Genomic DNA, 26,907 nt, shown 5'->3' with positions numbered 1-26,907 from the left:
CCTCCTGTTACTTGAGTCTGCCTAGCCCTTGAGCATCCTGTGTCCTTTAGGTTGTGGTTGTCTCATCTGTAAAATGTGCTGTGGTCTCGGCCCTTTGCCACGTAGCCTAGCGAACCTGCACATCCGGGTTTCTTCATCTATAAATGGGGATAGAGAGCCCCCAGCCCAGGCTCTTGTGGGACTGCAGGTCAGCCGCGTCACTGGCTGGGCCCTCCTCACACACTTTTTTTTTTTTTTTTTTTTTAAGATTTTAGTTATTTATTTGACAGCCAGCGAGAGAGGGAACACAAGCAGGGGGAGTGGGAGAGGAAGAAGCAGGCTCACAGCAGAAGAGCCCGATGTGGGGCTCGATCCCATAACGCCGGGATCATGCCCTGAGCCGAAGGCAGACGCTTAACCACTGTGCCACCCAGGCGCCCCCCTCCTCAGGCACTTTGATGACTTTCCTGCTGTGCCCTGGGGGTGTTGAGGTGTGGGTGGGTAGACAAACACCCCACCTAGTGTAAAACCTCTGTTCTGCTGAACATGAGCCCTTGGGCCCTTCCCGAGACCTATGAGGTCAGTCTTGGAGGCGTGGGCCTTGGTGTTTATAAAACTCGTGCTGATACTCTTTTGAGAATCAGATAAGCTTTGTAGTGCCCTGGACTGGCTCTGGGAAGGCCATCCTTTTATTTATCTCAGGGTGATTGGGACTAGGTGTCAGATGACGACCCAGGCCAGGACAGTGATCCTGTAGTAGCTGAGACCTGGGGTGCCAGCCAAAGGCTGGTGTCTCAGTTTTTCCATGGGTCTCCTCCCTGTCAACTGCCCCCTGCTCCCTAGGCTAGGCTACCAACACCTTTCTGGTCTTTCCCACATTTACCCCTGGAGAAAGAAGCTTCTGAAAGCTCAAACTACGTAGTGTATCCCCAGCAGAGAGCTGCGAAGCCTTCCTTGCACTTAAAATGAGGCCCTGTTGACTTTAACCCCTACCCCAGACTCTGGGCCTTTGCACAGGCCCAGTTCTGAGGAGTGCACATAGTACCTGATAAATTTGTTAAAGTCAGCTGGACTCCAGCCTTTTGGGCTCTCCAGTATCAGAACCTCTGTTCAAATACTCATGTCACAGCCATGTTACCTTGGACGACAAGGGTTCTGTTTTCTTTATTGGAGTGGGGGGAGGATGTGAGGTTGAAATGAAGTCGATGTTGGGATAAATGTATGCAAACCGAGGGACGGCCTTGCTGTATACGAAGCCTTACGCCTTACATCCAGGACAGACGATGGAAAGCAGGCGCTCAACCTGATCAAGCTGGGGGCGGGGGGGGGGTGGGGTGGGTGGAGCAGGGCAGGCCTAACCCTCCGGTCTTTGCTCCAGGTCCTCAGGTTTCCGTTTTGGCTGGGGTCGGAAGACCTCCTGGCCTGCAGGGGGCGCCTGGCGCTGCTGAGCACCCTAGTCCTGGGCCGGGCCGGGGCTGCGCAGTCATGATCACTGCCAAGGCCGCGGCGGACTCCGCTGTCCCCTCGGTGCCCGGTACTGCGGTGGCTACCGGTGTCCCGGAGCGCGAGGAGCCGGCGTGGCCTTGGGTGAGCCCTGGCTCGAGCAGGAACAGGCGCGGGGTGGGCGGTGCAGGCTTGGGGGCGCCGGCTTCATGCCCCAGCCATGCCCCCCACTCCGTAGAAAGATGCCCCGATCCGGGCGCTGGTGCAGCGCATCCACCAGCTGCAAGCTGAGCGCGCGCAGGCCTTCCGCCGGCTGGAGGAGTAAGTGCGGGCACAGGGGTGGGCCGGGGTCGCAGAGTTCAGCCCCCTGTGGGCGCTGGGGATAGGCGTGCTTGGGGGCGGAGCTGGATCGCCTTGCGGCTGAGTTGTCGGAGGTGGGGCGGGATTCGCCAGGGGACCAGATCTTTGCTTTCCCCCTCTGGGACCCGGGGCGCGGCCCCTCTGCCGGATGGGCCACTGCGCGTGGCGTCTCTCCCTTCCCCAAGCGCAGGAGTGGGCCCATCTCCGGTTACCCTGCGGGAGTCAGAGAGCGTCCTCCACACTCTGGGGTCCAGGGACACTTCCTGGGGGCTTTCAGGTGGTCAGTGCAGGTGCAGGGCCTGAGAGCCTGAGGGCGTAGCCTCAGGACCCCCACCTGCCGCAGAGGCCACCTCCAGTACCTGCGAAGCGGCCCGCCCTACGACTTCCCGCGCTACCGGAGCACGGTGCACGAGGTGACCCAGGCCTTCGCCGCCGCCTCGCGGGAGGTGCTGGCGGTGGAGGCCGAGCTGGCCGGGCCCAGAGGGCAGCCGCTGCTCGCGAGCCACGTGCGCAGCCTGCAACAGCTGGAGCAGACGCGCCTGGCCACGGTGAGGCCCCACCCCCAGCCCCTGTCCCCGACCCAGCGCCCGGTGTGTCACGGCCCACTATGCGCCTCATGAGGGAAGGGCCAGAATCCGGCCCCCCAACCCCACCCGCGGCGTCCCAGACCCCACTTCTTCCTTTCCCACCTCAAAACTCCGCTAAGGTTTCACTCGAGATTCTCTGGCCCTGACCCCTCCAGTCCTTCTCCGGGTCATTCCGGTTTTGTTTAGTCCCAGGACACGCCCATTTCATCTCAGCCCCTCCGAAGCCCCGGCGCTCTGCCGGGATGCACAGAGCCTGCCCCCACTCCGCTCCTACCCCTTTGGCTGTTCCCACTGATTCAGGTCTGGTCCTCAGCCCCCTGCAGATTGCAGAGTGTGAATTTCCACGGCACGCCCCCTCTTGAGTAATCCTATATCCCAGCCTGGGTTCTGGGCCTACTCCTCCACCAGGGTTCCAAGGCCCCGCCCACTCTGCCCCTACAGCCAATCCTGGCCGAGACCCAGTATTCCCAGCCCCAGCCCACGTGAAGCCACGCCCACATCACACTCCAAACTGGGATATCCAGGCCTCGCTGCGTTAGGAGACCCCAGTCCCAGTCTAGGTGTTTGGCCTACCTCCACCCTTCCCGTCCTTGAGACCATGAGGCCCTGCCTACTCCACCCGTGTCACCAGTTCCTGGCTGAGCCTTCTCCGTTCTTCCCATACCAGGCCTTCCTGCGGCCACACCCACGTGCCACCACCCCTGTACTCACTCTAGCGCCTGCCCACTCGGTGCTCCCCAGGAGCCCCTATAAACTGAATCCCAGACTCCTCCCGTGCAAAGCACCGCCCCTTGAGACTCCGGTCGTGGCTGCCTTCCTGGGTGCTTCAGTGCCTCCCTGCCGGGTCTGTGTGGGAGGGCGGGGGAGGGCCTCTGCCAGCCATGATATGCTCCCTGTTCCTTGCCCACACCAGGTGGCCCTGCTGCAGCTGATGGGGGCACCGGAGCTGTCTGGGCAGGAGAACGCTCTGGAGATGCACCCGCTGAAGATGAAGTGAGCACTCCCTCCTAGTGGGCTGGCAGTGGTAGAGGCTCGTGCACCTTCAGGCCCCCATGCCTAGCCAGGTGTGCCCCAGGGCTGGCACAGTCGCGCTGGCTGACCCTCTGGACCCGCACACAACCCTTAGGGTATGCACACTGGAGTCCTTACCCAGTGGCTCCCCAACATACAGCACACATTGCCCCCAGTGCACGTGCCCTGCAGTTTCACACCAGACTCGCTGTGCATTTCCGGGACACAGCTGGGCACCTCACACATGCCAGTCCCGCTCACATGGCTGGACTTAGAGCTTGGACGTGGTTGCCCAGGCCCAGCAGACACAGGCCTGCACATTCCTGCCTCCAGCCCCGCTCCAGCACGCATGAGTGCACTCCCACTTGCTGTCCGCTCTAATACAGCACAGCCTTTGGATGGCACCCGCCCCAGATGGCTTTTTCTCTCTGCCCACTCTCACCCACAGGCCACCCCTCCTCCCTGGCATCCCAATGGTCCTCGTGGCCACTGGTGCTGCCTGGAACTTTGGTGGCAGGTGGGAGGGCCGGGGCTTGCCACAGCCCCCTAGGAGCTGCGCAGTGGCGGCTAATTCGCCCCATCTGGGTTTTATTTATAGTTCCCATCCACTGTTGTAGGGTAATTAAAACCATGGAAGCAATCAGCGAGGTTCTTCAGGACCTTAGGTTTGATGCAGAATCTGCCGAGTGATGGTGGCTCCCCAGGGACACGCCGAGGGCTACGGGAAGTGGGGTGAATGGCACCCAGCCCACCCCTGGACCGTCAGCTGGCTGGGGTCCTGCTTCACCAGATTGCTCACCGCCCTTGAGTTTTCTGTGACTCGCACAATAAAGGACCCTTCATTTGCAGCTGCTCCACTGTCTCTGTGTCCTGGGGTGCTGGGAGGGGTGTCCCTGGGGAGGAGGAGGCCCCACAAGGCCAGGAATGACAGGTGCAAGGCCCCGCACCCCTGCTCCCTGACAGTAGAACTGGCATTTGGAATCACACCTTCCAATGAGTTTAAAACCAGGTATTTCACATCCTGGAGAGTCTGAAATTCTGGGATGCAAAGATTCCAATCCCACAGGGTCATTAGGATTCCTCATGCTTCCCCTAAACCCCCCAGTCCCTACCCTGGGCCAATCCAACCCCAAATATCTTCACAGTCAGGGCACCTAAATAGCTTGTTTATTTAAAAAGACTGTTTGCAGGGGTCCTGGATGGGGCAGGGGGAGTAATGACCCCTCTTCACCCCCAGCCCTGGCAGGGGTTCTGGGCAGCCTAGCCAACCCTCACGCACACCCCCACTGGAGTTGCACCCAAGAGTGGCCTCACGTGGAGGCCAAAGATGTTGTTACCCTCAGAATACCCATCCCAGCTCCTGCCGAGGGTGCTTGGGTGCCCTGAGGTGAGGGTACAGAGTTAGCCCCCAGCCTGGGTGCGGCCCCCGGGTCTCCACGCAGCAGGGAGGGTGGCCCCAGTCCCTAGAGCTTATCTGGCAGGACCTGCAGGCAGAGGGGAAGCCAAGCTAAGCAGGGAGCCTGGGAGGGGCCAGTACCACAGAGCAATTGAAGAAGCCCCAGTTCAGGTCCTGTCCCTGCCACTTTCAGCTTGGGGACCTTGGGTAGGGTACTGCCCCTCTCAGGGCCTTGGTTTCCCCATTTGAGAAGTAAGAATATCTGTTTGTCCCCAGGGGTGTCCTGTGGGTAAAGCTCTTGGCACAAGGTGAGCATGCATGCAGTAGGTGCTCATACATGCTAACTGCAGTGAGTATGTTCATTTCTGAGGATTATATTCCACTTCGGACATTTTCGGGGGTCAGATGCTTTTACTAGGCTAAAGGCCATAAATGCTGATCAATAGGAGATGGAGGAAGGGATTCCATCTCAGCAACCCTAAGGCTGAGGGTGGGGGGCCCACGCCTTGTGGCCACCAGGAAGGGCCCTCGTCTCCCTCCCTGCCCACCCACCCAGCTGGGGTGGGCTCCCCTTACCTCTCGTCGTGCCCCGTCTGCCCGAGGGCAGGATCCCCTCGTCCTGTGCTTGGAAGGAAGGAGGCAGTGTCTGCGGCCTGCGGACCTCCCCCCTCCCCAGCCCGATTCCCTCCCTGCCCCCACCACTCCATCCCTCGCCCGCCGGTCTCTCCTTCCTACCTGGTTGCGAGTCTTGTGTGTCTTCTGCATCCAGGCTCGCCACTGGTCGTAGAGGCGGAAGCTCAGGTTCGAGCAGTACGCGTGCTTCTTGAGCCAGCCCAGGAACTGCTTGAGCTCGCGCCGCACCGGCCCCGAGCTCGGCTCGCCGCCCCGCGGCTCGCACGCCCCGCCGCCCGGGCCCGGGCGCTCTGATGGGGGGAGCGGCAGCGTCACGGCGCGCCCGGCAGAGGGCGCGCGAGGGCAGGAGAGGGACGTTCGGCTTCTCGGTGGGACCGTGTTCCCCTTGGGCACCTCCCTCCCGGTGTCTCCGGGATCGGGTCCTCTCCACCGCCCAGCACGGCAGGCCAGCTGAGCCCGGGAGGAGGTGGGAGGCAGGGGAAGAAGGGGGCTCTTCCCCCATGTCTCCTGCAGAACCTGATTCCCGTGGCCTGAGCCAGGTGTGAGGGAAAGGGAGGGCAAGAAGGAGAGGAGCCAGGGCCAGAGGGATGAGACCCAGACACCGAGGAAGGGACAGAGAAAGGGCGAGAGAGAGTCACCAGTGAGAGTGAGAGCTGGAAAGAGAGAGAGAGAGAGAGAGAGAGAGAGAGAGGCAGAGATGGAAAGATGGAGACAAGGCCAGACAGGGAGATGTGGGGAGGGCCAAAGCGATGGGGGACAGCCAAGGAGATGCAGAGGGACAGAAAAGGGCGAGATCAAGAGAGGGCTGCAGCAGGCAGAGACAGAGACCATGGGTGTATAGGGGCACAGAAACCAAAAAAGGCAAAAATACAGAGAGACACAGGGGAAGAGAATGACAGAGGGATGAAGGGAGACAGAGGAGACCTGGAGGGGGGACAGCGGGGAGGCAGTCCCCAGGACAGGCCTGAGAGCGGGAGCCAGTGGGATGGGGAGTGGGCTGGGAGGACCAGGTGGGAGGCCGGCCTGTCAGTCCAGCTGCCGGCCGCACCGCAGCCAGCCCCTAGCAGGCCGGCAGATAAGGACATCGGCCTCACGTCATAAATAACGCCGGGAACCCGCTGACAGGCCCTGGCACGGCCACGGCCCCCACCGCCCCTGCTGGCCTCCCCCGGCCTCCCCAGCCTCTCCAGCGGACGCAGCCGCCTGCTGGCTCCCGTGCAAGAATCGCAGGTGCTGGGCACGAGCAGGGGCCAAGGCGCAGGCCCCTCCCGGCCCCGCTAGATCCCGCCCACCCCCAGAACCTGGAGGGGCCCAGGATGGGGGCTGGGGAACTGGCTGGAGCCTGACTGTGCCCCTCCCTGGCTTTGGGACCCCTCTGGGCCTCAGTTTCCCCATAGTCCTGCAAGCATGGGCCTGGACTTCAGGAAACTGAATTCAGATCCCTGTGTGACCTTGGGGGCTGGCTGAACGTCCTAGGGCTTCAGTGTCCTCACCTGAGAAAAGGGATTTCCTTGGGATGAAATCATGGAGGAGCAAGAGATGGGCACCTTAGTAACTAGTACCGGCAAACACTTAGACAGTGCCCAGCATGAGTGCACTTTCTTGGGTTATGTCATCTAACCCTAACAATAGCTTGAGGTGGGTATGATTATTGTACCCACTTTCCAGATGGAAAAGCTGAGGCCAGACATTTCAATTAACATATTTCATAACATTTCAGAAAGGAGAGAATGGAGGATCATGGGCTTAGAGAAACCTCAGAGAGCAAGGGAAGTCACACCCAGGTTTCCCCCATCCCCATACCTTGACCAGAAGGGCAACGCAACCAAGGCCCATCAGAGGGAGAGTTGGCAGCCGATCAGCCTTAGAAGCAGAGGTCTCAAACTTACTTGCCTTTAGGGGCTGGGGAGGGGGTACAGGTGGGCAAAATGGGCCAGGTGGGGATGGGGCAACTGGAGAGTGAGACCCCTGAATGATGGGGGCTGATGGGAGCTGTGGACACACTGGCAGTGTCCTGTTACATTTTCTTTGCTTAAAGATTCTATTTTTAGGGGCACCTGGGCAGCTCAGTCAGTTAAGAGTCTACCTTCGGGACCTGATCAGGTCATGATCTCAAGGCCCTAGGATTGAGCCCTGCATCAGGCTCCCTGCTCAGGGAGGAGTCTGTTCCTCCCTTTCCCTCTGCGCCCCCCCCCACACTCATGCTCTCTCTTGCTTGCTCTCTCTCTCTCAAATAAATAAATAAAATCTTTTTTTTTTTTTTAAGTTTCCATTTTTAAATACTCTCCACACCCAACATGGGGCTTGAACTCACAACTCTGAGATCAAGAGTCAAATGTTCTTCCAACTGAGCCAGCCAGGTGCTCCAACATTTTCTAGACAATTAGTTTTTCTAGGAAACCTAGGATATTTGTGTGAAAACTTTCTGTTTTTAAATGTCTGCAAGTAGGTCAGACTGTTTTTTTTTTTTCTTCAAGCAGGTCAAAGAAAATGGATCCAAGGGCCAGATTTGGCCCCTAAGGGCCACCAATTTGAGACCTCTGCTGTCTTGGAGGAAACAAAGAAACAAAGGCTTTGGCTGCTTTGGGACTGGTCTCCCGACCACCCAGCCCTGCTGGGATGCTCACCACTGCGAGGGGTGGAGGCGGCCGTGGGGTGGCTCCACTCGCTCCAGATCCCTGCTTTCTTGGAGCCATAGATGCCAAAGGGATTGCAACGCACTTGCACGAAATAGACTGTGCCTGGCTTCAGGCCGGCCAGGCGGCACGAGGTCTGGTTGCTGACATCGTCCACCACCTGGTGGCAATGGCAGGGTCAGAGGCCAGAGGCGGGGGCGGGGGCAGGGGAGGCGCAGCGTGGCGTGGGGGGGTGGGGATTGTCAGGCACCTTCCAGTCCACGCTGTCCTCCACTCGGTAGCGGATTTGGTACTTGGCTTGGAAGAGGAAGTCCTTGAGGGCCGGTGGGGAAACCCAGCGCACACTCAGCTGGTCCTCCAGGCCCCCAACTCGGCTCACGTGCACGTCGGGTGGGGGATCGGTGGTCACTGAGAGACGGGGCAGGGCAGGGCTTAATCACTCAGCCGTGCTTGGACCTGACCGGCCCCCATCTGGGTTCAAATCTCAGAGCACATGGCTTGGGTGGCACCTGCCTCGGTTCTGCCCTCTCCCCCCTCCCCCCTTCCAGGCGGGTGGATTACATTAGATAATATTTGGGAAACACTCAGCACCTAGAAGCATTCAATTAATGTTAGCTGTTATCACCATTATTATCTGTGACAGGAGAAACATAATCCCATCTTCAGGGAATTATGGAAAAGCAGACACTGCTTGGCTGATGACATTGTTCTTACTATGCCCAGGAGGCCAGGGGGCCAGCAGGCTGCCAGACCCCTGAGAAGCTCCTCCTGACCCTCCACTGCCCACCTGCACCTCCAGATCCTTCCTACTTTGCAGAGGTTTTCAATAGGACTGCCTTGCTGGAGCAGAGGGAAACTGAGGCTCAGAACCTGCCCGCTGAAGCTTCAGGACTTGAGGAAGCAAAGCAGAAGCAGACTGGGGTGGAGGGCGGCTAGCAGCCTCCTGGGGATCCTTCTGGGAGCCCTGTGGGCAGCACGGAGGTCTGGCCTCTCCCCCTGAGGCCTTTGTAAGGGTCTGAAAGGGTTAAGGCACAGGCCTGCTTGGGGCTGAGAAACACCCTAATTAGATTAGGCCCAATTCTGCTCGCAGATCATCCGTTTCCTGCCTCCCGCCTGCGCACCCCCCCCCCAGCTCCAGGCTGAGGCTTCCTGGGGCGCCTCCCGACCTGGGCGCCCCCTCCAAGCTCCCCCGGGGCCCCCTCCTGCACACCTGGGCTGCCGAGGGGGAGGCAGCCAGGCCAGGTGTTTTCCACAGAGTGGGGGTATCCTGGCTGCTTCAGGGGACTGGGGACCTATGGGTGGATGCCTAGTTCCTCCCAGCCCCAACGAGCAGGGTCCGGGCTGGAGCTGCAGCCGGGAGCTGAGCTAGGAGAGGGGGTTCAGGATCCTTCGTGGGTCTAGTAGCTGGGGTGGGGGGCTCACCCACATCCAGGATGTCCAGCGTGAGCACATCGGAGCGGGCCGAGCCCAGCCGGTTGGTGGCCTCTACCCAGATCTCGTAGGGCGTGAAGAGAGCCAGGTCCTTGGGGATGTGGCAGGAATGCGGCCCTACGGTGTGGTACTCCTCACACGTGTTGTCCTGCCCGTACCACCTGCGGGGCAGGAGGGGGTGTGAGGGCACAGGAAGGTCCCTTCAGGCCCCCCAGACCTCCCCATGGCAGCCCCAGAGTGCAGACAGGACACCCAGCTTGGAGACGGTGGGCTTTGCCGAGGCCCCAGAGCCAGGCTGGAACACGCGTCACCCAAGGCCCACCACCAACCTCAGCTTGTACTTGAGGGAGTAGTTGGTGTGGAGGAAGGTTTCCCCATGGGCCCCCGGCGTCCAGCGGCATGTCAGGTCCTTCATGTTCTTGGACCAGCAACTGATGTTGAAAGGTTTCTCTGGGGGCACTGGGGAAGGGGGTGCAGGGGGCTGAGGGCCTGCACCAGCCCTGGATAGGGGGAGAAGCTGCTAGCCACCAGCCGGGCCCCCACCTTGGAGTGGAAGGAGGGTGAAGAGAGCGGATGTGGGCGGGACAACCTGCCTGGAATCTCTTGGGGATAGGGGCTGGGGGTTCCAGGCTCTCATTTCCACCCCAGAGGTCCCTACCTCTCAGTCTGTACCAGCACTGTCACTGTTAGTCCTGGGCCAGAGGGCCCGTGACTCATGCCCCTCTCCAGAGTTACCCCTGCTTGTCCTGGGGGCCCACTTACGGCCAACATAGAGGCAGGAGCCGGCCAGGATGCTGCCGTCGCGAGCGTGGCACACAAGGTTGTCGCCAGACTGCTGCCTGGATCCGTTGAGGTTGGCCAGGGCGAGGGCCAGGGTGGAGGCGTTGAGCACCCGGGAGAGCTCGGGGGCTAGGCGGCGCCCGTTCAGGGTCCAGTAGAGGCCCTCAGCTGTGGCCCCTGGCGGGTCCCCGTGCACTGAGCACGTGGCCTGCAGGGAGGAGCCGATGAGGAGCGTGGGGTCCTGGGGGCTGATGACAGCTGTGTCTGGGGTCAGAGAGGAGGGCCTGTCAGGCCTGAGATAAGTCGCCCTGAGCCCCCCCCCAACCATGATAGGACCTCCAGGACTCGTGGCAGACCCGCGAAGGAGCTGTTTACTATGGTCTCCCTCCCATTTTACAGAGAAGGAGACTGAGGTTCAATTAGACCAAGTGACCAACCCAAGGTGGGTAGCAAAACCAAGATTCAGCCCCAGGACTGTGTGATTCCACAACTGAGGTCCTTCCAAGACGCTTCCTCACGGACCTCCTCAAGGCTCTGGGAGTGGACACAAAACGCAGGCCTAAATGCCCACTCAGTCCTGACGACTATTACATTCTGCCTTTTAAAAAAAAAAATGCATTTTATTTTTGGCATTTAGAAATAAGAGACTGGTACCCCTAGAGCGTCACACATAGTGTGTCTTTGGGGGGAAAGACGCTTCTAAAAAGGGGTGCCCTGACTCTTACTAGAATCCTGCTTATTTTATGGATGAAAAAACCGAGGCTCTGTGAGATCATCTCTTGCCCAAAGTCACTGAATGAAGACAGGGCACACAATTTAAACCCCGATTTGTTGGTCTCCAGAGTTCTGCTCTGCGCTATTGCTGGAACTGAAGGAGGCTGGGGCAAACTCTAGGACCCCAACCCCCATCCAAAGGGACTTGGCATCATTGTTCTTTCCTTCAACTCGTTTTTCCTAATCTGCAAAATGGGAACAAGAAAGCTCATGATCCCTAGGGCCATTGTGAAGATTAGATGGAAAGTGACTTTCTAAACAGGATTGTGTGTGAACTGGGTGCTGGCCACGAGGCTCTCAGGGATGCCAAGGGCTTCCCCTTCTGGAGGTTAGAACGTAAGAGAAGTCTGTTTTTATCCAAGGAGAAGTCAAGGTCCAGATAAGGGCGAGGGGTTGCACAGTCCAAGACCCTGATACCCCTCTCTGAGCCTCAGTCTCCCCATCTGGGAAGTGGGAATCATGGTATCAACCACGTTTGAGAGGAGTGAAAATATTGTCTTAAGGACAAACCTGTGAGACTTTTAAGCCAGGGTGACCTGGGTTCAAATGCCCCCAGCTCACTGTGGAAGCTTGGCCCATTCATTTTATTTCTTTGAGCCTCTGGGAAGGGGTCTCCCCCTCCACCAAGAACAGTTTTGAGGACTCATTCACTCATTTGTTCATTCATTCATTCATGCATGCACGCATGGAGCACCTACAGTTTGCCAGGAGCTGAGGGCACAATGGTGACCAAGCTAATAAAAATTCCTGCCCTCGTGGGCCTTGAATCCAAGGGAGCAACAGGAGAAAGAACAAATAAATATCTAAGAATAAATAAGGGAGAAAGTGAAGCACATGTTAGTGGTGGCAGCTCGGTGGCCCAGGAAGCCTATCTGGGGAGGCATTTGAGCTGAGACCTGAATAAAGTGAAAGACGTCACCATGAGAATATCTAGTAAAGAGTGACCAGGCAGTGGGAGCAGCAAGTGCAAAGGTCCTGGGGCAGGAGTGGTGGGGAATGAGGTCTGGGAGGTCAGCAGTACCAGATCTACAGGGAGGGGTTATTCCAGGGATCTGCACAGGGGAGGATTTACATTTTAAAAGGATCCCCAGGCAGCTGTAAAAAGGGACTGGGGAGGGGGGTAGGGGGCAGCAGGGGACAGGGGGGTAGCCCAGCTTCTCTGTGATGGCAGCCAAGGACAGGGTGATCCCGGCCCCTTCGGAAGCACTCTGAATGCCAGCAACTGCCCTGTGCTGGCCCTCACTGCCCCAGATGGGCGAGGTGGGGTGGACGCGGTTCTCCCAGCCGGCCCTGACAATTTTCCGGGGCAAACTTGGCTTGAAGGCCATTTCTTGCTGGAGCCTGGGATCACAGTTGCGTTTGGGGCTTGGCCCAGGGCTCGCCGGAGGTCTCAGCGTCCGTGCGAAGGAGCCGGCTGAGCGGGCCAGAGCCGAGGAGGCGGGGGCGGCCGGGGGCGGGGGCCAGGGGGCCGCCCCGGAGGTCCCAGGCAGTCAGCCGCCCGCTAATTCGGAATTCCTTCGGCATGAACTCGGGCGTGCCAGCGTCTCTGCCCCGGCCCACCCACCGCTTCCTGCCTGGGCCCCCCCAGCAGGGTGGGAGGCACAGCCGGGCCTGCCTGGACCCCAGGCCCACTCTCAACCCTTTGGGGGTAGGTCACGCCCCTCCAACCCCCCACCCACCAGCATGGTCTAGCCAGGAAGGGGCTCTCTGGGGGGTCTTGGCTGGGGGGCACTGCCCCTCTGCCACACCCACCGGGCCTGGGCTGGCGTGGACTGCCTGCCAGCAGCTGCAGCTGCCCTCTTGGGGCTGGGCGGGGGACAGGGCGAGAGGGCAAGGCCAGGCGGGCCTGGACAGGCCAGCCACCCCCCCCACGTTCCACCAGAAAAGGTCAGAGGAAGGACTTCTGGGACGTCGGTGCCAGTCCCAGTTGGAACACCTGAGCAACGGGCTTCCCCTCTCCTGTTCTCAGTTTCCTCCTCCATAAAGTGGGAGGCAAATAAGTTCTACCTGTTGGGGAGATTGATGAGATGTGATCACGATGTCCAGAGAACCCAGCACATTGCAGCACCTAGGAACTATTAAGATCACAGCCCCTCCCAGCTCTGGGGTCCCAGCTGACTCCCAGCCCCCTTCAGGCCTCCCCAAACAATGGGCCAAGGCGCCCGGGACCGGGATGCACGCATTGCAAGCCAGGCGAAGCAGCTGGGAACAGCCCACTAAGGTTGCAGGGGCCCTTGCCTGGTTTGGGGGGACCTCCTAGAAGGCTCCCCAAAGCAGATCCCTGAGCTCAGCTTTTGGACAGCCACCCGCCACCCCCTTGCTCCCTGCCTCCTTGCCTTTCACACAGAGCTGGGGCCTTTAAAAGTTTTTTCCTTCTCCCTTCCCAATCTGGAGCCATTGCCGTTATTAAAAAGGAACACCACGTGTTTTAAAAGGGAAAAGTGTGAGATTCTCTGCAAGCAAGGCAGGAGGGTGGCCTCCATCCCGGGGTCCCGACAGGGGTCCCCATCTCCCGTCCCACTGGTACCTGCAGACACTTTACGACCCACCCGCCTGCTGGTCAGGTGCTAAGACACACCGTAAGTAGAAACATATTGCTGAGGTGTGAGAATCTTTTATTTAATTTCTTCCCCCTTAAAGGAAAAAACACACGCACAACAATCCCCCCCCCCAACCACCACCACCTTTGCCTGCTGTTCTATGAGCTGGGAAACAAAGCCGGCCACTAAGAGTAGCCTTTACGGGTGCTGCTCACTGCCTAGCAGAGCTGCCAGGGGCCCCACGAGGGCCTGGGGCAGCCCCTCACCTGCCCAGGCACCTTGGGCACGCTGGGCTTTCGGCAAGTGCCCCCAGGGGGTGCCTGGACCCTGTCCTTTCTGGAGACGCACCACAGGAAGCTTGTAACAGCTCTGTGCAGTGTGGGATGGCCTGGGGAGCACTATGTGCTGTCCCGAAAGGACCGGAGCGCCCGGATGGGGTGCGTGGAGTTCTTGTGAACGGTTAGGGCAGGCTGTGCCTGCGTGTATACCCCTGTGTTGCCTCCCCCCGCGGAATGTATGTGACCACGAATGTGTGTGTGTCAGGCATGGAATGTGTGTGTGCGCGCCCCGATGGTGTGCGAATGTGCATCTGGGATGCAGTGTGCGCTCATCTGAGGGCGAGGGTGACGGGCCACAAGCCAGTGTGTCTTTGTGTGTCTCTGGGTGTGTCCCAGAGAGGGTCTGGATGTAGAGACGGTGTCCTGGAGGGGGTGTGCTTCGGGTGGGGGTACAGAGAATGCAGCAACCCAGAAGCTCCTGACAGGGCAGGGGTCTCGGCCTGCGGGGCTGTGAGTTCCCCCTGCCCCCCCCCCTCCCCACCAAGGCTGGGCCCGCGGTGCCCGGACTCTCTGGCTCCTGCTCCCTCTCACTCTCACCCACTCTCTCACAAAGATTTCTCTCGCTGGAGGCTCTCAGCCACCCGCAGCCTGGCCAGGAATGGTTCCGGGCCCGCCGGTGGCAGGGACTCCGCGGACCCCCGCGCGCGGGGTCCCGCCAGGGGAGGGCGGCGGCGCCGGCCCGCGGAGAGGCGCGTCCCCGGGGACCCCGGGCCGCGCGCCAGGCGGCCAGAGCGGCCCCCCTCCCGCCGCCCCGCCTTCCTCGCGGGGCTCATCCCTCCACTGGGGGGGGGGGCCGCCCAGGGCCAGCACCCAACGCGCCTACCGCGTGCGCCCCTGCCCGGGAGTGGTGCCCCTCGGCCTCTAGGTCTCCGAGTCCGCGGGCACTGTTGCGTGCACCCGCCGCGTCCCGGAGTTCAGAGAGTCCCAGGCCGCGGCCCCCCCCGCCGACCCCCCGGGTCAGGGCCGGGTATCCCCGGCCCGGCGGCCCAGGTAAGAAGGCCTAGGGCGCGGAAGCCGGACCCTCGGGCCGGGGGACTGCGGCGCCGTGCGCCCCGCAGGTGAGGGCGCCCCGAGGGCCGCGCCGGGGGCTCCTTCCTTTGTTCCCGGGCCGTCCAGGTGGCGCCCGCGCCCCCTCCCCCCGCAGCTGCCCCCGGGGCGCACGCTCTCGGCCCAGGCGGGAAGAAGGGAACAGGACGCCGGGTACTCACGGGCTCCTGATCCGGCTCTCGGCGCCCCGAGGACGCAGAGTAGCAGTAAGGGCAGCAGCGGCGGCGGCCGCCGCGCGGATTGGGCGGCGGGGCCCGGGCGGCCGGCGGGCATGGGGCCGGCGCTGCCGGGGGCGCGCGGCAGGAGGCGGCGGGCGGCGGCTGCGGCGGCGCTGGGCGCGGGGCTCGAGGCCGGCGCGGGAGGGCGCGGGCAGGGTAGCCCGCACGTCGCTGGGCGCGGGCGCGGAGGCCGGAGCAAGTCTGAGCAGCCGAATTGACAAGGCGCTAATGCGCCGCTGGCCCCGCCCGGCCCCGCCCCCGGCCCGGCCCGGCCCCGGGGGGGCGGCGGGCCCCGCACCGGCCTCCCCGCCGCCCGCCCGCCCGCGGGCACCGCGCGCCCCACCCGTCCGGCCTCCGCCCCGCTGCGCACCGCGTGCGCCCTGTCCCGGGGCCTGGAAGCCCCCACTCAGCCCCTACCAGCCTGAGAACTCTCTTTCCAACCCCGCCAGCTCCAGGCTCCCCACCCCCAGTCTGGGACCTGGCGCCCCCAATCCCGTTTCCATACCCCTGTCCACTTCCCTGCACCCTGCTTTCAGCCCTGTGCCCCTTAAGTGTCTCCTGCGGCCCCCAGCCCTGGCCCGCTCCTCCCCCCATCCTGTCTCGGCCCCCACCCCAGATTTTGGCCCCGCCCCCCCGAGTGGTCCCTCAGCCCCGCCTGCTCCCATTTCCACCCCCCCTCTTCCCCAGGGGCCTGAGAGTCGCAACCCCACCCCCCCCCAGCCCCACGCCCTGGACGCGCCGGTCCCACCGCTCTCGGCCCAGCGCCCCCAGCCTCCCATTTCATCCCGCCTCTCCTCGGTCCTCTGCGCGCAGCCTCGGTCCCAGGCTTTGCTGGAGGGAAGACTGAGAAAAGGCTGGAAGGCAACGGAGTCCCGGGCCCTCGCCCTGGCTCAGCTGTCCCCTTCACGCAGGACAGGGCTGAGGTTCCTCGGGAGGCTCCCGGGGACCTTAGGAGGGAGCTCCCGCGTGGACAGACGGGGAGAAATGGGCTCTGGTGGGAGCGGGGACGGGGGTTTGCCCAGTGCCCGCAAGCGGAACGGGAAGGATTCCCAGAAGGAGAGCTGTAAGGAGTCCCCCCCCCGACTCGGTGACACCCCTCCCCACGGAAACATCAGTTCAGCGGCCCGCGGGTGGGGTGCGCCACGCAGTGAGTAATCGCTCCGGCGGCCGCCGCCCGCCGACTCCAGGTAACGCCGGCTGCCCGGAGCGACGCATAGTCTGTCTTCCTTTTTCTGCTCCGGGATCCTTCTCCGTGTTATTATTCTTGGCCACTGCTTGGGTTTCGGGACCCCCCCTGGCCCCGGCGCCGGAACCCCCCCCGCCCCGCTCAGCACCCGGTTCGGCGCCCAAGCTAGAAGGGCTCCTGGCCTCCAAGGAGGTTTAGGGGGTGCTTGAGACGAGAGTTCCAGGGACGCCTCCAACCCGGAGGTTCGAGTCTCAGCCCTGCCCCCAGCGGTGTGCCCAGAGAGAGGAAGGGCTCTAACTCCCCCTTACAGGGGGGTTCCCTTAGAGGCCTGGACCCTCTCTCCATATCCCTAACCAGCCAATGGGGTAAAAGTGTGAGGGTGGCTCTGGAGTCCCCAGCTTGTTTGCTCAAGGCTACCCTGCACTCCTGTTACTTGGATCCCCAGCTCAGACCCCAGACTGTCAGAGAAAAGAGGATTGGAGGACAGGATCTTGGAGGCTCTGCACACCCACAGTCTGGATCCTGGATGGGTTTCTGAGGCGGAGAGTAAAGCCCTGGAGTGGTATGCTGCCGTTTACTGATGCAACCAGGCCTCTCGGCCTCAGTTTTCTGCTCTGTACAGTGGGCGGCTCCCAGCCAGCCTAAGGTCTTCTGTGAGAAGATGCAATGCCGCAGAAGGTGCCAGAGTCTAAGCCCTTGGCACAGTACCCGGCGCTGGGGGCATGCTCTTTTGGAGCAGGGGTGGTCCCCAGGTCTCAGTTTGCCACCTCTGAAAAATGGGACTATAGTTCCACCTGCCCGGTGATGGGAGGGTTAAGAGGCGGTGGCAGTTCTTGACTGGAACTGTGTTTTCAGGAGATGCACAGCCCCTCCCCCACAACCTCTGCCCTGCAAAGTTTGACTCCCTCCTGCAGGACTTCAGGCTTCTGGAGAGAAATCTTGATATTTTCCCCCCAATCTCTGCTCCTCCCCCAGTCATCCCTGGGTTTCGGGGAAAAGGCTCCCCCATCCACCCAGGTGCTCAGGCCAGAGACCTGGAGGCGTGCGTGACAACTCTCTCCTTCGCTCATCCCCCATGTCCAATCCATCAGCAAATCCTGTTGGCTCTGATTCCAAAACACATCCCCATTCTGAGATTCTGACCCCTTCTCCCCACCCCGTCCAGGTCCAGGCCCCACCATCTCCCTCTGGGATAGTGCCCGGCCTCCTCCTGGGCATCCCCAGGGACCCTCCTGCCCTTCCTCGTCTGCATGGCAGGCAGAGGGAGCTTTTAAAAGAAGCAAAGCAGGTCTTCTCTGCCCAGCCGCCCTATCCCCCCCCCCCCCCCCGCACCCTTCCTCTCCTCCACTCTCCTTTTCCCTTTCCTCTCCCTCACTTTGCTCCAGTCACTGCAGCCCTGTTTCCCCAAACACACCATGCTTGTTGCTATCACAGGGTCTTTGCAGATTTGCTGTTCCCTCTGCAGGGATGCACTTCCCCCAAATTTCCCCCCACTTAGCACCTTCTCTTCCATCAGGTCATGAGTCAAGTGTCACCTCAGAGGGGCCCCCCACCCTTTCCAGGCACCCTTCATCCCCTTCACCTTTAAAAATTATCTTTCTAACACAGCTTTTTGAACATTGTCTTTCTCTTGAGACTTATTTTCTTTCCACTGTGAGTGCCCTGAGAGCCATTAGGACCTCATGCTGGGCCCAGTGAGGGCCACAGAAGAGCTCAATGAATATTTGCAAAATGGAAGGATGAATTCTCAGTTCTTCCAAGTGGCAAGAAAACTCAGTCCTAGTGAATAATGCTGCCTGGGGTCCCAGTGAATGATGCTGCCTGGGGTCCCAAGTGAGGCCCACGCCCCCTGACTTGCTATGTGACCCAAGCTGGTAGCCATCCCTCTCTGGTCCTTACCCACAGAAGGGTAAGGATCATTTGCCCAGCCCTGCCCTGGAGCAAGCCCTCTCTCCCCCGGGTAACCTTTACATCGTACCTTTGACTTTAAGGAAAGATTTGACCCCCAGGTGCTCGTTTCCCTGCCCGCAGTGCTCCCAGAGGTTTAACCCTTTCCTTCCCAGTCCGACCGCCTTTTGCGCTGGCAGGGGAACCAGCATTGACGCAACTTCTGGCAAATATTGACCCAAGTCCTTGAAGGTGGCTGGGAATGTACTGAGGGGGCAGATGGAGAGAGGGCCCCACCTGGGCCAGGGAAGGGCTCCTTCTTAGTCCGCACACTTTGCATCTAAGGATTAGGTTGGAGGAAACCCTCCAGCCCCAGCTCCCTGTGTAACTGAAGGGCATCGAGGGGACCCTGGGGAGAAGGCAGTAGTAACAGCACCTTCAGTGGTCCCTAGGAACCCAGAGCCAGTGGGAGTGAGTAGAGCACAGCACTGCTTCTCCCATGCTCAGGGTCCCTCAGTACGGGATTAGCACCCGTGTTCCAGGCCTGGGTTCCCAGGAAGCAGGGGACCTGGACATGAGTTGGGACAGCAGAATTTGGGTTCAGGACCTGTGTGCAGGAGAAGGCAGCTTTATCATTTCTACTCTGGAGCCTGAGCCGGGTACCTGGGATGCCTAGGTTCAAAGCTTTGTGCGCTGAACTTGAGAAATTCAGACCCCATAGGCATTGGAGGTGGGGCCTCAGGAGTGCTGCCTAGGTCTAGGTCAGGGCCTCTGCGCACTGGCCCCGGAGGCCTGGGTTCCCCGCCCCTGGGCACCCTGGAGAACCTCGGCCGTCTGGGTTCTAGGAGGCGCCAGCTGCGGTGTGTGTGTGGGGGGCGGACAGCTGTGCCCCTTTCCCCTCCCCCCGCCCCTCCGTCAGCAAGCGCCGGCGCCACCGTGCCGTGCCTCCTCCTCAGCCTGTACCCAGCTTGAGGGTGGGGGTCAGCGGGGTCGTGGTGAGGGCGGCAAGGGACAAAGGGCGCTTGTCCGATGCCCGCCCTGACCTCGGCCGCCGCTTCCCGGACGCCCGGCCAGCCGCTGATTCACGCCCAGGCCGGCCGCAGCGCCCCGCGCCTGCCGCCCCCGGCCGGGCCGCCCCGGGGGGTAGGAAGTGGGGGGGGGGGCGAGGGGCGGCGCCGAGTCAACTTTCCCTCTTAAGCCCCGAAGGAATGTCGGCGGATTTCCTGAAACCCGACCCCGGCCGCCCGCCGGCCCTCCCGCCCCTCACCTGGACCTGCTCCCTCGGGAACGGCAGGAGGGGCGCGGGGGCTCACCTGGGGGGCCAGGGTCAAGTCCTCCTTCCGCTCCAGCCCCCAGCGGCCTAGTGGAGCGGAAAGGGGGGTGGGTGGGCGGCAACCAAGCCCTCTCGCTCTTCTCTGGCAACCTAGGCCAGCGCCCCAGCCTCTCCAGCCTCAGTTTCCCCTTCCGCAAAAGGATGCGGGGAGTCTTTCCCTCCTGTTGCGCTTTAAGTGACGCCTCTTATGTCCGATGCCACAACCTCCTCCCGCCTCTCTTTGCTTCTCTCGCTCGCCCACCCCTTTTCCCACCCTGAGCCTCAGTTTCCTCATCTGTAAATTAGACAACGCTACCGGTACTTCCTTAGAGGTTGTTGCAAGAAAATTCCTGGGAAGGGCTTTGTTTGGGATGAATGAAGCACAGTAATTGTAGAAGAAGCGCGCAGGGCTCCGAGTTGACAAGTGTGGGCTTGAATCCTAGCTCTGCTGAGGGGTCCTGGAGCCTACGTTTCCCACCGTGAAATGGGAGACAGCATTGGTCTTAACCAATGGCTATTTCCCAAGGCACAGGCTCTGACTCCGGCGGGTTAGACCCGGGGTTCACTAGCTTTCGCGAAAACCGCGGGCTGGAGGCCCTTGCCGCAGGGTCGCAGCGGAGTAGCCCAGGAGGGGCGGGGCGGGGGAGGGGCCGCGCCGGGATCCAGATGTTCAGGGTCCGCCAGGCACAGCCGCGCCTGATTAAGCCACGTGGGGGCCGGCCGAGGCTGCGGAGATGAAAGCGCCGGGGCCGGCCGGGGAGGGGGTGCACCAGGCCCCCCCCCGGGGTCCCTTCCTCCTCTGCCGGAACCTGCGGCGCCCTCTCACCCCCCGACCCCAAGTGGCTGCCGCCCCGTCTGTGGGGGCGGAGCGTAGACGGAAGCCACGCGGGCGGCAGCGCTACCTCGGCAGGCACCTGCACGGGGCATGCCAGCGGGCGGGGGGGGGGTCGTCTTTGCGGGGGACCTAGGCTTAGGGAGGCGCCTCCACTATCATGCCCGACAGAGAGGAAGCTAGGGAGACCTCTTAAACCGAGATCCATGGGGCTCCAATCTGTCACCTTGGAGTGTGGCAGTTATGGAAGCCAGAAGTGTCCTGTCTGTCCCAAGTTTTCCCACAAGAATTAGGAATTTTAGCAGCACTCCCACCCGCGCCTACTTGCACCTCTGTGCCCCCTCTCACTCAGCCCCGGGCCGAGAGGCCCCCAGTTGGGGTAGAGAGCGCTAGATCCCCCAGGCCTGTGGGTCACCGCTGGGCCAGAAGTGGGCGAGGCTGGGGGGACCTTGAAGGGCCTGGGAGGGCTTCCTACAAGAGGCAAACCAATTACAAAGTTGCCATCTCTCTCACTTGGGTAGCAAAGGACATGATGCCACGGACCTTCCGGACACCTTCGCTGACACAGCGCTGTGACCCTCGCTCATGTCCCTCATCTCCAGTCTCTGGTTCCGGCAGCACCGCCCTCCTACCTTCTCTTCCAACACTCTCTTTCCCGCCTCAGGGCACTCGGTGTTCCCTGTGCCTGGATTGCCCTCCCCGCGTGGCCAGCTCAAATTTTGCCTTCTCGGGGAGGCCATCCCTGAATCCCCTGGCCAAGAGACACCCCATTCAATCACCCTATTTGCTTCCTTTTGGCCCCATAGCGCTGGCTGAGATCCTCTAGCCCGTGGATACGAGGGCGGTGCCATAGCACCCCCGGGATGGGACAGACGGCAGGGGATCACGGTCCACCTGCCCCGCCCCGCCCGCACCCCGACGGTGCCGCAGCGCGGCTACCCCGCCCGTTCTCCGCATCCCCCGCCCCCCCTTCCCAGGCTGCCTCGCTCGGGTGACGTCAGCGACCCGGTCCCCGCCGCCGCCGCTGCATCCTCGGTGCCTGCCAGGAGCCGGCGTCCCCCCGAGCCCCTCGCTCCCGGCACGGCCATGGCTTCGGTCGCGCTGATGCCGCCGCTGCTGCTGCTGCTGCTGCAGCCTCCACCTGCCACCCCTGCGCCGCCCGCCCGCGACCCCTTCGCCCCGCAACTCGGGGATACGCAGAGCTGCCAGCTGCGGTGCCGCGACCGCTATCCTGGTCCGCAGCTCTCGCAGGTGAAGCGCATGCGGCGCCAGCCGGAGGACCCGAGATCTCTCCGGTGGGGGAGGGGCGGGGGATGCGGTTCCCTCCGTTGGGAGCGCGAGATAGGGGTTCTTCTGAGCGGGAAGGAGTCGGAAATGGGGATTCAACAATGGAGGTGGGTCCCTCTGGTGAGGGAAGGACTGGGGTCCCTTCTGTCGAGGCGAGCGCTGGGGTCGGGGATCCCTTGGATGGAGATGGGGGTTGTTCCTCCCGCGGGGAAGGGACTGGGGGGGGTCCCTCGGATTGGGAGAGGGTTTGGAGATGCGAGTCCCTCCGATGAATGCGGAGTTGGGGGGTCCTTCCAAGGGAGGGGCGGGGAGGGGATTGAGGTTTCTTAGGCCCCCTCGCTGGCTCTGGCCGCACTTTGCTGCGCAAAGACCCTTGGGGCGCCCATCCCCCACCTCCCTCAGGTCTGACGGTCCTCTCCTCCTCCTCTTCCTCTTCCTCCTCCTTCCACATCCTCCTCCCTACCTCTCCAAGGGCTACCAGCCCCCATTCACATCCTCACCCACCCCCCACCAGCTGGATCTCCATTTTCCCAGGCCAGAAGAGATGACAAAACCTCCTCCTCTTAGCCTCCTCCCTCCTTCCTCAGGCCTGAGAATCCCCCTCAATCTCTGCCCTCCTGCCTGGACCCTTGGGGGGGGGGGTCATTTCTCTTCAACTTATCCATTTTACAACTACTGCCCAAACCCAGTGTCCTCCATGGTCCACCCCCCTCTCCCTTCCTCAGAGCTAAGAACCCCCACTAATATTCTTAGCCTTCCCCTCCCCACCTCAGTCTCTCTGGGTTTGGGGGGAGAGGGAGGGGACAACAAATCTCCTACCTCCTGCTCTGACTGTGTGCAGTGCAGCCCTCCTCCACCCCAACCCCCGCCTGAAACCCATGTCCCCTTTCCCAGGCAGAGCTTGAGGAGGAGGACCCTTCTGAGTCCCCCTATGAGTATGACAGGGCTGTCCTGATCAGTGCTTGTGAGCGCGGCTGCCGCCTCTTCTCCATCTGCCGATTTGTGGCAAGGAGCTCCAAGCCTAACGCCACCCAGACTGAGTGTGAAGCAGGTGAGGGCTGGCCGGGTGGGCCAGGGTGGGGAGAGGTGGCCTGGGAAGGGTCCCCCTCTAGTCACCCCTCCTGCCCCCTCCCCACCTTACCTCACCCCCAGCCTGTGTGGAGGCCTACGTGAAGGAGACGGAGCAGCAGGCCTGCAGCGAGGGCTGCTGGAGCCAGAACCCGGAGCCGGAGCCTGAACCCGAGCCAGAGCCAGAGCAGAAGGTGGGCACCCTCCCACCTGTGGCCCTGGGACCATCCCCTCCCCCTTCTCTCTACCCCGCCCCCCCAATCTACACTCACGTCTGGAGTCTCCCAGGCTCTGTAGTCCATTCTGGGCTCACTGGGGATCCTCACTGGGGAGCCTCGATGGAGTCATATCTTGCCTCAAGCCTTAATTATCATCTCTGTGATATGGGAAGCGCCTCCCCTCCCACCACCGTACAGGGAGTAAATGGCAGAAAACAGCCAGTGGATATCAATCATTTGTCCTGGTCTGGGCCTGACCACAGCCCGTCCCAAATTCCTCATGCCACCTAGAGGCACCTGGGACAGTGTCACTCCCATTTCATGCCCACGAAGCTACTGCCCAAGGTCACACAGTTAGGGCTGGGCAAGAGATGGGATTTAAAGCTGGTGCCACCCAGGCTTGTGACCACCCCTCACCTCACTCATCCTCAGTGCTATCAGAGCTGACTTTATTGAGCTCCTACTGCATGCCAGGTGCTGGTCTAAGCACTTTCCTTTTGGTGAACAGGTGGCCACTGTCATGGGGGGGGGCTCCGAACTGAGTTTCAGGGAGGAGCAACCCCCCCCACCCCAGGGAGAGAGAATAACTGCTCACCCATCATGTCCGTGAGTGAGTCTAGGAAACACTGTATCAGGGGAAACTAAGGCATAGGAAATCATTTATCACAGCCAGAGACCCCTGGATTAAGGTTCCCCAGAAAGTCCCTCCCCTTCACCCGTTTTCCTCCACCCCCTCCAGGACTTCATTGTTCATAAAAGCACGCTGCGCTATCATTCCTTCCTGTTCTGAATTCTCTCCTGATGCTGTCAAAATAAGAATGATGATGGGAATTTTTAATAATAGCAGCTACTACATATTATGCATTGGTGCTGTGCCATCGTCTAGTTAAAGTCTTGTAACAACCCCAGGACGGAAGAGAATCATCCCCATTTCAGGGCTCAGAAAGGGCAATCCCCTTCTCCAAGGGCAGCAGCGAGCCAAATGCAGCATTCACGGCATGATGCCCTGTCGCCCCAAACCACTTAGCAAATTCCGGTCACGGTGAACTCTCCCAGCTCACCTCCCTACCTTGGTGACATGTCTGTGCCTTGGGCCTTCCCTTGGCAGAGAAAGGTCCTGGAAGCTCCAAGTGGGGCCCTTTCGCTCCTGGACTTGTTTTCCACCCTCTGCAATGACCTTGTCAACTCGGCCCAGGGCTTTGTCTCCTCCACCTGGACGTACTACCTGCAGACTGACAACGGGAAGGTTGTGGTGTTCCAGGTGAGCGCTCTGGTGGGGGCTGTGCCAGTGTGGTAAGTGGGTGATCAGGGTAAGACGGCGGGATGCACTGGCTGTTGGCTCACGGGATGCCAAGTCCTCGGGGGATCAGTGTTCAGACCCAGCTAGGTTCAGGGCTTCATGGTCTCACTCCCCTCCTTGACTCTGCTGCCCTTGGCGGAAGCTGCATTCCCAGGCAAGCTCTTCCCACCTGATAGCTGGGTAGATGCCTAAGGCTCTAGAGTATAACCTCTCCGAAGGTTTTGCTCAGTTGAGACTTACTTTGATTGGCCCTGGCTGGGTCATGTAACCATCTCTCAGCCAATCCCTGTGATCCTATGGGCTTGGCCTAAATAATGTTCCTACTTCAGGAGTTAAAGGATCGGGTCAAGAAGAATTGAGAGGCCCGCAGGAGCAGGGAACCATATCCCAGATGTCACAGGACACAGCCCCACTGAAGGGTGTCCTCTCTGCACCCAGCGGAACTATGTGCCGGCTGGGCATGGGACAATGTAGCCTACATGGGACACACATCAGGGCCAAGGTGGTGCGTTTCTAAATGGCTCTTCTGTGCTGTCTTGTTCCTGACCCAGACCCAGCCTGTGGTAGAGAGCCTGGGGCATGAGGGGGCCCGTCTGCAGCGAGTAGAGGTGACCTGGCGGGGATCCCACCCTGAGGCCTTGGAGGTGCATGTGGGTAAGGTCCAAGGCTAGACCAATGTTCCTTCTACAGGTGGCTCCGGTGCCAGAAGGAATCCTCCTGGCAAATGAACCCTCTAGGAATGGGATTTCTCTTTCTCAACTTTTAGGGTTCCTTGGTCCATCTTCCAGGGTTCCATGATCCATCTCTCATGGTTCTGTGGTCTGTTTCCCAGGATTCCGCAGTCCATCTCCAGGGGTCTGCTATTCTTCTCCTGGAGATTCATGATCCTCCCAGGCTTCCCTGGTCCACCTCCCAGGGTTCCGTGGTCTGTCTTCCAGGGTTTTGTGATTCATCTTCCTAGGTTCCGTGGTCCATCTCCTAGCGCTCCCAGGTTCCATGGTCTATTTCCCAGGATTCCATGGTCCATTTCCCAGGGTTCTGATCCATTCCAGGACTCCATGCCCCATTGCCCCAGGGCCTGGTCTCCTTTGTCCTCTCCATGGCTGCCATGGCCTCTTGGGGGAGGCCTGGGGGCTGCTAAGAGATGACCTGTCTCTCAGACCCTGTAGGCCCCTTGGACAAGGTAAGGAAGGCCAAGATCCGAGTCAAGACCAGCAGTAAGGCCAAGGTGGAATCCGATGAGCTGCAGGACAACGACTTCCTCAGTTGCATGTCCCGGTGGGTGGCAGGACCCTGGGGGTGGGATGGGAGTGTAGCTGGAGGGAAGGGTCTCCCAAACCCCACTAGGACCGCTGAGCGTGCCTTCTGGACGGGTCAGGCGCTCGGGGCTCCCTCGCTGGATCCTGGCCTGCTGCCTCTTCCTTTCTGTGCTGGTGATGCTGTGGCTGAGCTGCTCCACCCTGGTGACCGCACCTGGCCAGCACCTCAAGTTCCAGGTGGGTGGGGCCGGGCGGAGGGGTGGGAGAAGGGCTGCTCCTTGGTTCTGAATTGGGCCACCCGCTCTCCGCTGAAGACAAGGTCCCCTGACTTGCTGTGGGACACTGGGCAAGTTTCTTCGCTTCCTTATGGAGTGTGTGTGGGGAAACAATGCCAACCCTTAGATGGGGTGACCTGAGATCAGGGGTGGGAAGGAGCCCTGGCTGGGTGGGGGCTCAGTAGCCCTCCCTCCCTCCCTCTTCCTCCCCCTGCAGCCCCTGACCCTGGAGCAGCACAAGGGCTTCATGGTAGAGCCAGACTGGCCCCTGTATCCTCCCCCGTCGCATGCTTTTGGGGACAGCCCCCCACCCTACAAGCTGAAGTTGGACCTGACCAAGCTGTAGGTCTCGATCGGCCCATGCATCACCCAGTGCAGGGGCTCCTCGGGCCTCCCTTGCCCTGTGCCCAGGAGTCCATGTCAGGGTGGGACCATCCTTGGGCTCCTCCATCCTTGATCCTCCTTCTTTCCCCAGTCCCGCCTCTTGCCCCTCTGGGTCCTGGGATTGCCATGCCCCTACTGGGGGGGGGGGGGGACGAGAGATCTGGCCTTGGTTCCTCCCTGCTTCCCCCTTTCCCAGAGTGTGCTACTTTTGTCTTCTATCTTGTAGCTTCTTGAGTATTCAAACCCCAGTTCTGTGCTGTCTCCCTCCTTCCTCCCTTCTCCTTTGGAGGATGGGGGCCGAGGACACAGGGGAACCACCCTGTGCTAGGGCTCCCTCCTTCCCCCCCCCCCCTCCAGAGATCCAGTCCCGAGAGAGGAGGCCCCTGAGAGAGTTGGTGGTGGGCAGCTCCACGCTGGGAGGGCGGCTGAGGCTGGGGCTGCAGTGTGGGGGTCGGGAGGAATAAACCGTGTATATAAAAGATATTTTGGACTGAGCCTACTTCTGTTTGTCTTTCCATCTGCCCTTGGGAAAATAACCTGAGCAAGGCCATGGTCCCTGTCCACTTGGCCCTTCCTGAGATGGGGACAGCCCCTCTGCTGCTGCCCAGCCCACATCACACTTCCGACTAGGGATGTCCCTGGAAGAGTGGCTTATGCTACTTGCTTGGCCCGGATGGGTCGGTACCCCTTCTTGCCTCCCTTTTGGGGTCCCTCCTCTGAAATGCA

General features: G+C 61.0%; 3 protein-coding genes across 6 annotated transcripts; 2 read left to right on the top strand and 1 right to left on the bottom strand.

Moving 5' to 3' along the window:
* The first annotated feature begins 1,411 nt into the window (after window positions 1-1,411).
* On the top strand, window positions 1,412-4,228 carry REX1BD (required for excision 1-B domain containing). Of its 2 annotated transcripts, none has more exons than XM_045778746.2 (5): window positions 1,412-1,566; window positions 1,661-1,743; window positions 2,126-2,330; window positions 3,283-3,362; window positions 3,998-4,228. In XM_045778746.2, the coding sequence occupies exons 1-5, from the start codon at window positions 1,465-1,467 to the stop codon at window positions 4,068-4,070; spliced, it is 543 nt and encodes a 180-aa protein (XP_045634702.1). In that variant the 5' UTR covers window positions 1,412-1,464; the 3' UTR covers window positions 4,071-4,228. The 2 variants fall into 2 exon arrangements, with proteins under 2 accessions (XP_045634702.1, XP_045634703.1); XM_045778747.2 differs by having other exon boundaries at window positions 3,979-4,228.
* On the bottom strand, window positions 1,884-15,363 carry CRLF1 (cytokine receptor like factor 1). Of its 3 annotated transcripts, none has more exons than XM_045778744.2 (9): window positions 15,117-15,363; window positions 10,239-10,520; window positions 9,806-9,935; window positions 9,468-9,637; window positions 8,296-8,453; window positions 8,037-8,205; window positions 5,512-5,699; window positions 5,353-5,395; window positions 1,884-1,995 (listed from the first exon to the last, which is right to left on the bottom strand). In XM_045778744.2, exons 1-9 carry the CDS (start codon window positions 15,226-15,228, stop codon window positions 1,991-1,993), a joined length of 1,257 nt encoding a protein of 418 aa, XP_045634700.1. In that variant the 5' UTR covers window positions 15,229-15,363; the 3' UTR covers window positions 1,884-1,990. The 3 variants fall into 3 exon arrangements, with proteins under 3 accessions (XP_045634700.1, XP_045634698.1, XP_045634699.1); XM_045778742.2 differs by lacking the exon at window positions 1,884-1,995 and adding an exon at window positions 4,355-4,864 and having other exon boundaries at window positions 5,353-5,400; XM_045778743.2 differs by lacking the exon at window positions 1,884-1,995 and adding an exon at window positions 4,355-4,864.
* Window positions 15,364-21,433: 6,070 nt separating this feature from the next.
* TMEM59L (transmembrane protein 59 like) lies at window positions 21,434-26,664 on the top strand. Its single transcript, XM_045778589.2, has 8 exons — window positions 21,434-21,641; window positions 22,572-22,728; window positions 22,830-22,939; window positions 24,072-24,224; window positions 24,815-24,917; window positions 25,424-25,541; window positions 25,642-25,759; window positions 26,015-26,664. The coding sequence occupies exons 1-8, from the start codon at window positions 21,477-21,479 to the stop codon at window positions 26,141-26,143; spliced, it is 1,053 nt and encodes a 350-aa protein (XP_045634545.1). The 5' UTR covers window positions 21,434-21,476; the 3' UTR covers window positions 26,144-26,664.
* Window positions 26,665-26,907: the final 243 nt, after the last annotated feature.

This window comes from Ursus americanus, chromosome 14 (assembly GCF_024610735.1).
Source record: "Ursus americanus isolate L20-20 chromosome 14, mUrsAme1.1.p, whole genome shotgun sequence".
Classification (NCBI taxonomy): Eukaryota; Metazoa; Chordata; class Mammalia; order Carnivora; family Ursidae; genus Ursus; species Ursus americanus.
The sequence above is the reverse complement of the archived record's forward strand: the minus strand, read 5'-3'. Positions and strand labels throughout refer to the sequence as shown.